Source organism: Cyprinus carpio, chromosome B17 (genome assembly GCF_018340385.1).
Source record: "Cyprinus carpio isolate SPL01 chromosome B17, ASM1834038v1, whole genome shotgun sequence".
Classification (NCBI taxonomy): Eukaryota; Metazoa; Chordata; class Actinopteri; order Cypriniformes; family Cyprinidae; genus Cyprinus; species Cyprinus carpio.
In genome coordinates this window covers 21,021,058-21,035,094 of record NC_056613.1, presented here as the reverse complement: position 1 = coordinate 21,035,094, position 14,037 = coordinate 21,021,058, and the positions used below count along the sequence as shown (strand labels likewise).

Genomic DNA, 14,037 nt, shown 5'->3' with positions numbered 1-14,037 from the left:
AACCTTTGTCATTTAGATCAGTGCCATGTTCCTCCACCATTGTCCACAGACCTGCTGCGTCCTTTTTGTGCGTCTATTAGCTGCGTTCTACAAGATGAGAGCGAGACAAGAGGAGAATAGTGCACCCACATGATATGAGTGTTACACACACTTCATAACCAATTTGTCAAAACCCCATAAAAGACTTACAAGAGTGGAGGAGCTGTGTGATTTGCATAAATATGAACTTTGTTGTCTTTATCGCTTTCGTATCATGATTACCGTTTTGAAAATAAATTCTAAAGGTACGGCTATACGGGGGACTGGACACAACCTGGTCTTTTCTGTTAACAAATACGGAAGCCCATTTCTGCTGCATAAGAAAGAAAGTCATGCTTTGGTGAATCAAATTATGACATAGAAAGTCATGAAAGTCAAAAGGAAATATGAGATACTAAGTCATAATGAGATAAAGAGACAAAAAGTCAAAATGATGAGATACTAAGTCAATTATGTGATAAAATGTCAGAAATTATGACAAAAGTCAAAATTATAAGATGTTAAGTCATACTTTTGACATAACTGTATGCAATAATTTTGACTTTTATCTCATAATTATGATGCAGTTCTCATAATTACACAAAACAAAAATAATGACTTTATTCAACGATTCCTTTGTCAACAGTCTCCTCTGTGTCTCTCCATATCACCTTATGCTGTGTATGCTTTTTCTGTATCATCCGGACCATAAGAATGCGCTTCTTTATTTACTTGGCAGTCTATGGGACAGTCATAGGCCTCCCGGTTTTTATCCAAAATATCTTAAATTGTTTTTCTGAAGAAGAACTAAGCTTTCATGGGTTTGGAATGACATGAGGGGTAAGTGATTAATGACAAAATTTTCATTTTGGGGTGGAGTATCCCTTTAAGTCATGACAACATGTTTTACATTAAATAATTAAATTAAAGTAATTTTTACTTTTTACATTTTTTAAAAAAAAAATAAGTTCTGCAAGATTCAACTTATGTTTTTAAGTAATTAATGAAATGACTTATAAAGCTAAATTAATTGTACTTAAAAATGTAAGGCAGCAACTTTTTAAGATGTATTTATTATTTATATATATATATATATATATATATATATATATATATACATTCAATGTAATTTTTTTTTTTTAAACAATTTCTTATGTGGCAGAAATAGGCTTCCATAAACACATATGAACATCAACTAATTCATTGATCAAGTTTTCAGATAATTAGTTATTAAAACATCTTGTGGTTTGAAGCAGCGAATTGGATGTGGAGGTCAGTGTTCCTCTGGTTCGTTTTAGCACTTAAGCTCTGGTAGATGCTTTAAAATGTTTTAGCAAATAAGTACCAAAGCAAAGATGGCCATGTCCAAGTTGTTACTTTTAGGGCTGCACATATTGGAATGCTAACAGTTAGCTTTCCTGTATAATAGAGCGCTTTAGAACTACTGTAAAATGAGAAGAGTGACACCTTTTGGCCAGGCAAAGGGGTTGCAGCTCATCTATGAAAAACCTTATGATTTTTTGTTGCCAGATAGTCATTCCCCAGCCCTAATGCTAACCATTTATGAACCTTGGAAGCAGCAAATGTGCACACGATCAATATTTACCCCGTAAATGTGTGTGGGTGTGTGTGTGTGTGTATGTGTGTGAGAGAGAGAGATTCGGCATTCTGAGTAAGTGGGATTATGAATATATCAACATGAATCAATGAGAGAGTGCAGAGATATATGTCAAATGACCAGATGAGGGCAGCACAGGAGTGCACAGAAAGTATTAAAGTATCATATATTCTGGAAATTTTGTGCTGATGCAGCATATAAACATGTTTTCTCCAATTACAAAAAAAGTCACAAATACTGACAAGAGATTTACTAAGGCTGAAAGGTTTTGTGATCGTTATTAATATCATAATCCCAACAATTATAACACCAATAAACCCTGTGGGAAATGTCTGAAAACATCAATGACTGTAAGAGAAGTCCAAAAGTTTGAAAACACCCCAGGCAAAGTGGGGTTTGGACAACATCAGCAGAAATTATTTTGTGATGACTTTGCATTAATAAGGGACAACACGAATTATGCAAACATTTTATTAAATAAAAAATGAATTCACAACATTGAATATACTAGAGCTGCATATAATGAATCTCTAAACTGTGCTCTGATTGGTCTGTTGTGTTCTAACATTAATTGGCAATCAATCAGCAAAAGCTATAAAGGTGTGTTTGACCCAATAATCTAGAGAAAAGACCCCTTGGCCAATGTTATTTTAGTTTAATCTTTCTCTCTCTCTCTCTTTCCTGGTTGTAAAACATTGAGGCTATATCTGTGGCTGCTTTACTTTTGATTTTATTTTATTTCATAAATTCACTATAAATCACATAAAAAGTATTTGAAAAAGTTTTCTGTTAAGCTCTAACATAATTAGTTTTTAGATGTAACTTACCTATTGTAATACTTACAAACTATTGTAACAACATTCAGACAAGTTATTATAGTTAACTAAACCTAAAACCAAAACCATAAAAAATGCTCCTTGAAATGGAACAACAACTGAAATAAAAAAAATTAAATAACTACAATAACTAAAAATATAAAAATTAACAAAAACTGTATAGACTTATTTAAAAAATAAAGCTAATAAAAAAGAAAAAAAGAAAATCTCTAATACTTTAATTAAAATGGAAATGAAAATGTAATAGAAAAATATCGGTAAACTATAATAGCATCTCAATGATACTAAAAACAATGCTGACTTGAACATTATTTTTTATTTGGGTTAATGATTCAGGAACGATTACTTACGTCAGCTGTCTGTTCTGAAGTCTGTAAAGCTCCCAAGTGGGACTACAGTTAACAGCGTCTCTCTGGCTAAGTAGATGAGAAGAGTCCCATTAGGCCTACAGCTAAATATAGCTCTCTAGACGAGATGGTCTGGGAAGTGGTGTAGGGGGGCATGCATGCGCTGCAGTCAGAGCACCCGCTGCAGATAGGTTTAGATGATTGGGTCACATTGACTTCTCTGTGTAAGAGAGCTCAGAAGACAACAGAAGACACCAGCAGATTGTTTCTGTCAAAGGCTTTGCTGGATGATTCTTTCTTGGTCTTATTTAAGACGGGTTTTGATGGCTTTTTCAGCTAATTAGCAAACAGTTGCAAAAGTTTCCAGAGTGTAAGCTTTTTGTAGGACTTGTGCAAGACAGCATATGCATGTTGTAAAGCTGCAGCAGATATTTCATCCAGTCTGATCTGATGCAATTACATCCAGCTGGTATGAAAGTACCATCATGGGTTGGTTAGGAGCTGCTGGGGCTCAGTAGCTTCAAGTTTTAATGTACATTCGGACATAAACTAATCTCCCCTTACATTTTACTTTTACAATAGTCATGATGAACAGAAAATGTAAGAATCAAACCTTTGGTCTAAGAGCTTATTTTGTACAATAAACCAAAAGCCAATGGGAAATTCTTCTGGGTTTTGTTGAGGGAGCCAAAGTGATGCTGATGCGCATTGGTCTAAAAAACAGATCATTTATTATTTGAAGGTGCTGTATGTAATATTTTGACTCTACTCAAGCATAAAAATATCATTATATGTTTGCAGATATTTAAGAAACAAGTTAAGTTAACATACTTGTTTATTTGAAAAACAATGCTACAGTCAGTTATTCTCCTTTGAAAATATGCGTTCTGGGCCGGAATGTCAGTCTCTGTTTTGGTTTGTGAAACCCGCCCACTGCCAGTTTACCCAATTGTATTTCAGCACCCCGGGTTGCCATTTGGTGGTATTACATTTCAATCATGGTCAAGTGTGCTCATTCCTGTTTGTGTGTCAATCTGACAATTTGTATCTTTTTCCTAATTATTTATTTGTGGTATTACTTGTAATTTGTTCATTTGTTCTTATTTACTGACTGTTCACTTTTATAATGTTTGAAATTTGTTAGGCTAGTTATTTTTGCTGTGGTATTGAAATTTTAATCAAGAATTGCGAAATTTAACTGGTGTCTAAAATGCTGATGTCATATAAGCTTATTTATTAGCATAAAAGATAACAAGGGTCAAAAACAATGATAACTTTTTTTTTAACTAAAAGGATCATTGGATGCAAAATTCACTTTTACATGTTTGAACATAAATGTGTGTTGGCAGTGCGTGTACACAACCCCTTATAATGATAAAAATCCACCCAGTGGTTTTTATTTAATCTTTAAAAATGATATCCCCTTTTTCAAATCAAGCCGGTCTCAGCCTTTTGTCTGTGTGACATCACACGGATGAAGGCCGCTTCCACGATTGTTGATTGACATTGCCGTCTTACCTTAGACCTGCCCTGAGAGAGCTGTAACAGTCTGACCCACATTGTTTCACTGCTGGAGCAGATGTAGACAAGAATGACTCCTAAGCGATTGAGGTGTTGTGTTGTTGGATGTAATAATGAACAAAGCAGTCGTCATTTACTCCCGACATCTGAGCTGCTGAAGATGCAGAGGTTTAACGTTAATTTAGTTTTTGAAGGGAATGCGCCTCCCGATCTGCCTAAATGCATCTACGTTCATGCGAATTATTCGTGATCAAGCCTCACCTACAGATGACGTGAGTATAAGGGTTTTTATGAATCTTTGCAAATCGCCTTTCCTAATAATGTGCTAGTTAGGAAGTTCCGCAGCTAAATGCGGCTAAAGTAAACAGTACTGCTCTCACCCAACAGAAGAGAGGGGCGGGGTGAGCAGAGCTCATTAGCATTTAAAGGGAAATGCAACAAAACCGGTTGCTATGAAAATAGCTGATTTTAACAAGTTAAAAAATGTGTTTTTTTACACCACCATTGAGAAATTTTAACCAAAATATGTTATAGACTTTTCATTAAGACCCTAAAGAATCATATCAACTTCTGGAAAATGGTCATCCAAGACCCCCTTTAAAAAACATTTTCATGTCTTGAAATAAAAGTTACTTGAAATAAAATATTTCAGTGTTATATGAAATATAATTGTTAACTTATAAATAATTTCAATTTCTTTTTCAGTTTCTTTCAATTTCTTACTAAGTGTCATAAGAAAAAACATAGAAAAAGAAAACAAATCTGGAAGAAGTGGGGCCTTGCATACCCCCTTAAAACTCTTCATGGCGCCCCTGCATCCAGCTTAGTTAAAAGTGAGGAGAAAAAAGTTAAATATAGATGAAAAATCACAGAGGTAGTGCCTCCATAGCACTATGATTGCTTGTTACCCTGTCAGTGGGGTAATATATGGTTTCTTTTCTCTAGATTATTGGGTCATACACCTTTATAGCTTTACTGATTGATTGCCAATTAATGTTACTTAGAGCACAACAGACCAAGCAGAACAAAGTTTAGAGATGATTTATCAATAGCTATTTTTCCATGCTGTGAAATCATTGTTTATGTAATATAGTGTTTGCATATTTTGTGTTTTCCCTTATTAATGCAGTCATCACAAAATGAAAAGTATTTATGATGATGTTGTCCAAAACCCCTCTTTGCCTGGGGCGTTTCAAAACTTTTGGACAGCAGTGTAGATATGCACATATATTACACTATGAGTGTCACCCACACAATACAGTGGCCAAGAAGAGCAAAACAGATTACAATTCTTAAAACAAAATAACAAATTACAAACGCAAATGCAAATCTAAACTTGACTTGTTATTTTGTTTTTGAATTTGTCTTTGTGTTTTCTAACTTGTTATAATGTTTTCTGAATTGTTGTTGTGTTTTCTGTATTGTTATTTTGTTTTTTAGATTTGCGTTTGCGTTTGTAATTTGTTATTTTGTTTTCAGAATTGTAATCTGTTTTGCACTTCTTGTCCACCGTAAATTTGCCAGTCCAATACACAGCATTTTATATTTTAAAAATTAAAATAATAATATATATTATAAACATACAAAAACATAGTATATGTTAATTTTTGAAATTGAGCAAACATTAAATGAGACTGGAATTTGAATGTATACTGGAAAAGAAAAGGTCCAGCAAACACTAATGGTTGAGATGCTCTTGAGGATGACCTTCACCTTCCATGTCCCAGTCAGAAAGCATCCCCAAAAATCTGTTTTAGGTTCAAATTTACAGTAGGTCTGTCAATGGCCACTTTTCACAATCCAGTCAATCCCGCTCAACATTTTTTTTTTTTTTGTTTAATACCATATTTCATTTAGTAAACCTTTGCCAATAAAGAGGTCAAATGGGTTGCACACACTCTTTCATCTTGACTTTAACAAATTAAACAGTTGCATTCATTAATCATGAAAAGACTTGCCATTGTCCATTTCCTCGGGATTAAATATACAATTGACTATATGGATTAGAGCGAAACCAACACTTAACTAGTTTTACAAAGCATCAATTTTGGGCTTTGACATCAATTACAGTCCAGACGGAGTTCTTTGGGATGGATGGTGATTACAACTAGTTCTGTTAAATAATAGTGCTTTCACATTGTTCTTCTTGCCTGTCTATGACTGACACTTTAATTCACTACATATACTGCTGAGTCAGGTCTTAAAACAGCATTGAGCATTGCATAGTCTCCGAGGAAACATTTCAATGTGACACTGTTGCATTAAAAAAATCTTCTAAAAACCTTTTTGGACTTTTAAAGAGATTTTTGGTTGAGAACAGTAAAAAGCACTCGTAAAGAGAACAAAAATGTTTTAGAAAATTGCCTTCTTCATTTGAAAAGCCATTTGAATAGATTGTCCCCATTGTTTTTTGCTTTAATTGGCATACAGTATCTGACACAGACCATCATGTGTGATGTGCTTATGTAACAAAACGAGTGGCAAAGATGAATGCAGCGCTGAGTTAACGTTACCATCTACCGTCCTCAGGGACTTCGAGTCGTCACACACAAATGCATGCACACATACACTACACAATGATATTCATTAGACATGATTCATGTACTTACACACTGCACCAGTGTAATAATGGCACACCAGAGACACAGGCTACAACAACACTCCTGCACTGGCCATTGTGTGAAATGTGCACTTACACTTGGCCACAATAATAATAATAATCATTAAAATCCTGCATGCTTACAACATCTGTCCCGTGCCAAGACTCTTTCGATTGCATAAAAATAGACTGAGGTATTGAAATTCAGGAATGGCACTCAGACTATAATTAGGATCCAATCATCACTCTACTCCATTTACACTGTTATTTTAATAAGTGTTCAACAAATAAGTGTCTTTTAACCTGCGTGCATTTTGTCTGACCACACATCTTGCAATGTGTATTGCTTGTGATTTACATGTAATTACAATCATTGAATTTATGAGTGTGCTGTGCAGTATGATTTAGTTTTTTATATATATATATATATATATATATATATATATATATATATATATATATATATATATATATATATATATATATATAAAAAAGTCTGTTTCATAAAACATAAGCCAATAAAAGGTAATAAAAGCCATATGTATTTAGCTCCCCACACAGTTGTCTTCACGACATTTCCAATATAGGCTTGTTGACACTAAATTACTTCACTAATGGATCTAAACTGTTTATAAAGGGGCATTTTATTATTATTTAATCTATTATCATATTTGTAACATTTTGAATAGTTTAAATCTAATTAATTCTTAATTTTCAATTCTTTATTTTTATTTCTTAAATCTACTTCTATCCTGTTCACGTTATCCTGTCATATTTTACATTATATTCTATAGGCTACTGTTCAAAACTTTTGACAGAAAGTTCTGCCGACTGAATTCATGTGTTGTTCAGATTTATGCAGTAAGCACATAACTAATGAACAAAGCAGCCTACAGACAAAATGAGACCGTCCACACAGCATGTGTTTCCTTTACAATCATATTCATCGATTCATCGTTCAAGGCCAACACAGCGTGCAGACAACCGTGACTTGATCTCGACACCATTAGTATTGCGTTAGTTATTGCGTGTTTTTTTAAAACACTTACTTCTGTGGCTGGAGTATCCGGGCTTATAGCCGTAATAACCGGTGATTCGTAAAATCCGATCCTCGATGTCATGGACCCCGTTGGCCGTCACTTCAGGCGCATCCCAGCGGCTGTTTACCTGCGGAGACGCCTTGCCCGCTAGGTGCGGACTCTTGCCCGGTAGCTGCTCCAGGCGAAAGCAGGGCTCCTCTCCCAAATTCTGGATCTCCGTGCTGCTCATTTTACCACCGCACGGGCAAAACGGCAGCTTTTAGGTCACACGCGAAAACCATACGAAACCCGCTGTTGACAGCATCACCCGAGTCAAATTCCTGCACACATTGCTTTGAGGAGTCGCTCAGGGTTGTGTGAAACTTGCCCAGCGCATTTCCTGCATCAGACAGCAGGGGGCGTCACGCTGCTCCGAACAGATGGCAGCTAGCACTGGGAGGTCCGATTCATTTTGACGAATCGGTTCGTTCGGACGGTTCATTTCGGTGAACCGTTTCATAAAACGATTCACTGATTCGTTTCAGTTGTCGTTTTATTTTTGTGGTAAAATAAATTTTTCCATATTGTATTTTTACTTTAGCCATGTGATTTGATTGTGTGATTTTACAAAATGCGGTTTTGGTTTTGGGATATATAACCCACTTCACACTCAGTTTTAGCCTACTCCTGATTTACAAACGCGAATCGGTTCGAATGAATCAATAAAATAATCCGTTGATTAGGAAGATTGGTTCGATATTGGTTTGTATATGTAGGTTGGGTGGAGTGGGGTTGATTTCTTTATTTATTACAAAAGAGGAGACACGAGTGCATCGTGGTGGTGCCGTTATCATGTTATTATTGGGCTCCTCCCTGAAATATTTTAGCATGCAATGCTGCAATGTGCCTTTCAAGGCATTGCAGTGACAAGGCATGTGAGCTTAAGCATGTCTACTGCATGCCAAATCTTAAAGACTTTGGTCTAAAGGAGTCACTGAAATATTCAACACAGAAAAGGTGGACATAAATAAGTGGATATGACAGTGACCAGGGTGTTATATATTTTCTGGAAAACGCTTTGGAAAAGGTTTATAGCCTAAAACTGAGATAAAGATATAGACCCAGATAGCACATGTACGTCTGCAAGATGTCTGTTAAAGATCGTTTGATATAGAAAGCGTCTGCCAAGTACAAACATCTGACAGATGCCTGTAAGTTGTCAGTTTTACATACATTATACATCATAAACATCACAAAAACATCTAATAGACGTCTATTGTAAACATCCTATATATTACAGATGAGCAAACACTCTAAAAAGTATGTCTTCCAGATGTAAATGCAGACGTTAAATAGACGTCTCCCTGATGTATGTGTGCTATCAGGGGATAGATAGATAGATAGATAGATAGATAGATAGATAGATAGATAGATAGATAGATAGATAGATAGATAGATAGATAGATAGAAAGAAATGTGAAGACAGTGTTTGTCCATTCTGTGCTTGAATTGCTTTCTCTATATTTAAGTGCACATATGTTACACTTTAATACTTAAGTGGCCTGCGGCTGTGTCTCTATTTATTGTTTTTGGTCAAATATTTATGAGGCTTTGAGGTAGTAGCTCTGAGATGGTGCCACAAGGCTATTTTGCCTGACAAAATTAGATTCAGCTAGCTTCACAGATATGCTTTCAGGGATATTTTCTTCACTCCTGATTGTTAATGTGAGTGATATAATAATGACTAATTCATGCTTTAGCTATAATCACAGAGGCACAGTTCTCGTAAAAGTGTTATTGCGTCCATTTAGCCACACAGTTTGGACCTCTCCCATGTCAGTAAGTAAGAACACACTTTCAGATCTAGAGCAAAGCACTATAAAATGCCTCTGAATGCAGGTTTTGAGATGCTGGTCTCAGCTTAGAGCACCTCTGCTCAAAACCAATGCTTCCTGCACAAAACATCCAGTAAAAGTGCTGAGGTCTAGGCCAAACCCAGTCCAATATCACAAGCCAAGTCTATTTCAGTGACTCCTCTATGGTTCTGCGGCAAATCCTTAGCACTTTGTGTGAAATTGATCTCCTGCATAGAAAGGAGAATTTTCTCACGGTGCTCTCGGATTTTCTGTGAGAGAAGGACACATGCTGAGTTTCATATGTGGCCCAATTACAGCGCCAGACTCTATAAGCTTTCCTTCCCTCACTCTTGGCTAAACCAATCTGCTCTATGCGTTGTTTTGTTTCCATTTGTTCTCCTTCCAGCCTGCTATGCCATTTCTGTCTCTTACCATTCTTCACACTTCTTATGGTTGTTTGGTGGCCAGAACAGTAACTTATGACACAGAAACCCCGAACTTTCCAGCTCAGCTTGGTTTTTGTAGAGCCAAAGAAATACAAAGTAATTTTCAGCAACATTTAATTTTTTACAGTGGCCTTGTTATCACATGTTACAATAATGTGTTGTAATAACAGTAAATTATTCAGAATTACAAGCAACCAAATGGCTCACACCCCTATCTTGATCCACTTTCAACAGTGTTTCTCAGAAATTGCTTACTGCACCTTTAATTGATATTACTCTGTACTTAATTGTATTCAATGGACACCCTAAAATACAGCTTAACCAAATTTTGGTAAAACAGAAAACATACAATGCATTAACATTCATTTTAACATTTGTAATTTAAATCATTGTATTAGGGCCCCATCTGGATTCATGTTGGTTTAGAAAACCTTTTAATCCATGTTTTAAAAAAGATTTTAAGTTTTTCTAAAAACGTCTTGTGGATAAACCTTTGGGCAAAAAGAACATATTTTCCTTATTCCTTGAAACATATCAAATCGTCATTTTCAAAATAGTTTTTAAATATAATTTTCAAGGTAGATTTTTGGGCTCACAAATATCATGAAATATTAAATATATAAATATCACCAGGTTTTTGAAGAGTTGCACCACATGACATTTGGCATTCTGTACTAACCTTGCCTTGTCATAAAAAAAGACCTCTCTATGTTTTTTTTCTGCATTGTTTATGCTTATTGGTCAAATCACATAAATTTGATTAGACAAAAGTTTTAATAAATTAATAAGTATTTCAAATATTATTAAAAAGCAGTGAAGCAGTATTGTTGTGTTGGGGAATCTTGCTTTTCATTATTTCTGCAATACATTTGGAGCTAGTGGAAATGACACACTTTACCTTTGAGAATGTTTTTCAAGACCTTTCGAACACATTCTGGGTTTTGACAATAAAAGAAGAGTTCAGATGCCAAAGCCTCTAAGTGCCATCTGAATTTTTTTTCTAAAGTGAGCATTTTCTTCAGGCTCCTATGTTTAGGTTTAGTAATTTTACTTTAATTGCATATGAAAATGCTCATTTTAGAAGAAAATTTTAGATGGCACTTAGAGGCTTTTGCATCTGGACTCTTCAAATGTTACTTAATATTCACAGACTGTAAGCACATGTTTAAAGTAACAACAGTAAAATGAGTGAAGTAACAGCAGTAATCAGAAATAGTGGTTGTCTGGTCACTCTGACTGTCAGACAGACTGCTTCAGTGTCAAGCTCTTCAGCATGATAATAAGGGTTAGATGTAAATGACTGTCCTCTTCCTTCTCCATGGATTCTCTGCCCAGAGAAGAGACATGGTTCACTCGATAAATCACTAGACGGCCAATGCCCCGTGAATGTATGGGTGCAGATATATGTATTTTTTTTAAGGCAATAGAGTGTGTCTGTTCTTTTGTATCTTTTTTCTTTTTCTTATGACTTTTTTTTTCTTTTTTTTCATTTGCCCTCTGAGGGAAGGACAAACAAAATTCATCATCAGAAACAGACCAGACAGACATTCAATGCGTGACTGGAGCCTGAGATGTCTCTCCGACTGCCGCAGGAAGGATATTCAGTCAGAGAAAGAGAGAGAGACTATTGTAATGAGATACGGAAGTGACATTACATTGATTCCAACTAAATTAGTGAGAGAGACTAATTACAGAGGTCTGAGATTACGCTTACATTTTCAATTTGATTGTGCTTGTCGGCATTCTTTTTCTTAGTCCATCAGATCGTAAGTAAATAGCTTCGCTAAGGCAAGCATCTCTACTACTGTTGCTCATATGGTTAGGAATTTGTTCTAAGGCCCTCACACACTCTCAAAAAAGTGCAAAATGGGGTACAACAGCATGTCACTGGGGCAGTGTACCTCAAAGGAACACCTTACTTTCTTTACCCCCTAAAGGGTGCATATTAGTACCATAGGAGTACATCTTTCTACTCTAAGGTACTAATGTGCACCCTTTAGGGGTAAAAAAGGTACAAAGGTGTCCCTTTGAGGGTACTGTTTTACCCCTAAAGTTACAGTTTTTGCACATTTCTTCTGACAGTGCACTGGTAGTAACACAACTCTGATGTGTAACCATGCATTGTGCTAAAACATGACTGATACCTCAAATTAAACATCTTATCGAGGTGAGTGTATGCTTTTACTTTTATAAACAAACATGATTTTTACCTGACAGATGATTAAAAGAGCAACACTTAGAAACTACCTCAGCAGCACTGTAGTGGGCGCACTTTGTCATAGGGCAAACAATATCTTTGGAAAAATGTGCCATTTGTGCAAAACCTCTTAAAACATACCTATACATAAAATTTCCTGCAGTTTCCAGCTGAAATTAAAACTATACAGGCAGTAAAACACTAACAACATTCATTCCACTTCACAGAAATGTATTATTTTACAGAGCAGATTATTAATTAATAAAGACTAAGTTCATGATTTCATGAAGATCTTTGCGCAGTGCTATGATATGACCTTAAAAACTTATGCCATAGTGCATGATTTGTAAACAAATACATTTTGATGTTTGCATCACATAACCAATGCTATATACAGCTCTGACATACAGTAAATAAACTTGCTCAGTTGCTAACCTGATACCGAATAAAAGAGCTCAACGACTTGTATAGGGAAGCTAAAATGGCATGGTTGCTTCAGCTCACACGCTTTTACCTCACATTTGCTTTTATTATTTTAATCGATTAGGTTTATTGCAGGTGGTATGTTATTTTCAAATGTGATATTGCATTAACCTTTTAGTGCCATTCACCAGACATTTCATTTCCAAACTGCTGTGATACATACAACCAACATAATAAAACGTTCACGTTTATCTAGCACCACCAATATTTTAATTTGAACATGTTGTGAAACATGCAAGAAATATTGTAATATCAGAAACAATGTAATATGCAGAAATGTCACCACAGGCACGTTTTTCCAATCAGATTTGGTTGGGGGTGAGTTTTTGTTTTTAGCTTTTGTTGTTTGCGATGACCTTGGAGTTTGGTTTTTGTATTTTAATTTGCTGATATGATACAATACAGTCTGCAGCATAATCTATAAATCATATCAGCCAAGATTTTGCAACTTTATACACCATTGGCACTCAAATGGATAACCATTGGCAGCTAAACCACAAATTTGAGTCCCAACATTGCCACTCATCAAATCACAAACAAAATGAAAAAAATTATTTTATATATAGATATACCTATCATTATTACCATTATTTTTTTTTCAATTGTTATAGCAGAAAAAGGCATAAAGCAGTTAAAAGTCACAGTGATTGTTTTTAAAATATTTCTGACCCTTCTGTTCTGTAAGTCACAGCATTAGATCACGACTCTGCTCAAATGATCAGCTCCATCAGCTCTAAATTTGCCCTTCTTTTGCACTTGACTGAAACGCTAATGTGAGGAGATTAAAATTCAACTTTTATTGATTGCAGGAGCCAAAAGCATGTTCCTCGGTCAGGGCTATCATGGTTAATGAGGCAGGTGGCTGTTAAGCCTCTATATTTAGAACTGTCAGGGCCATTGTATTGGATAAGCAATCTTTTTAGCCAAAGCAATCAGGCAGACCTTTCTAATCAGTAAGACTTCACATGATTTATGTGGAAAATATACATGTTCAAATAATTCATGAATGTAGTGTCGTGCTTTTGATTGTATTTAAATATTCCATACGCATATGCATGCATAACATAGCATGAAGAGCTCTGACGTCATGTGTATCG

At 35.4% G+C, this 14,037-nt stretch overlaps 1 protein-coding gene across 2 annotated transcripts in view; it reads right to left on the bottom strand.

The window, feature by feature from the left end:
- Positions 1–8,357, bottom strand: part of slc35f4 (solute carrier family 35 member F4) — a 28,283-nt gene extending 19,926 nt beyond the window's left edge. For both annotated transcript variants that reach the window (XR_006156875.1, XM_042742762.1), the window contains exon 1: positions 7,989–8,357. Coding sequence is in view for 1 of the 2 variants with exons in the window: in XM_042742762.1 (XP_042598696.1) it covers positions 7,989–8,208 (220 nt within the window). In the remaining variant the exon portion in view is untranslated. The remainder of the gene's footprint in view (positions 1–7,988) is intronic.
- Positions 8,358–14,037: the final 5,680 nt, after the last annotated feature.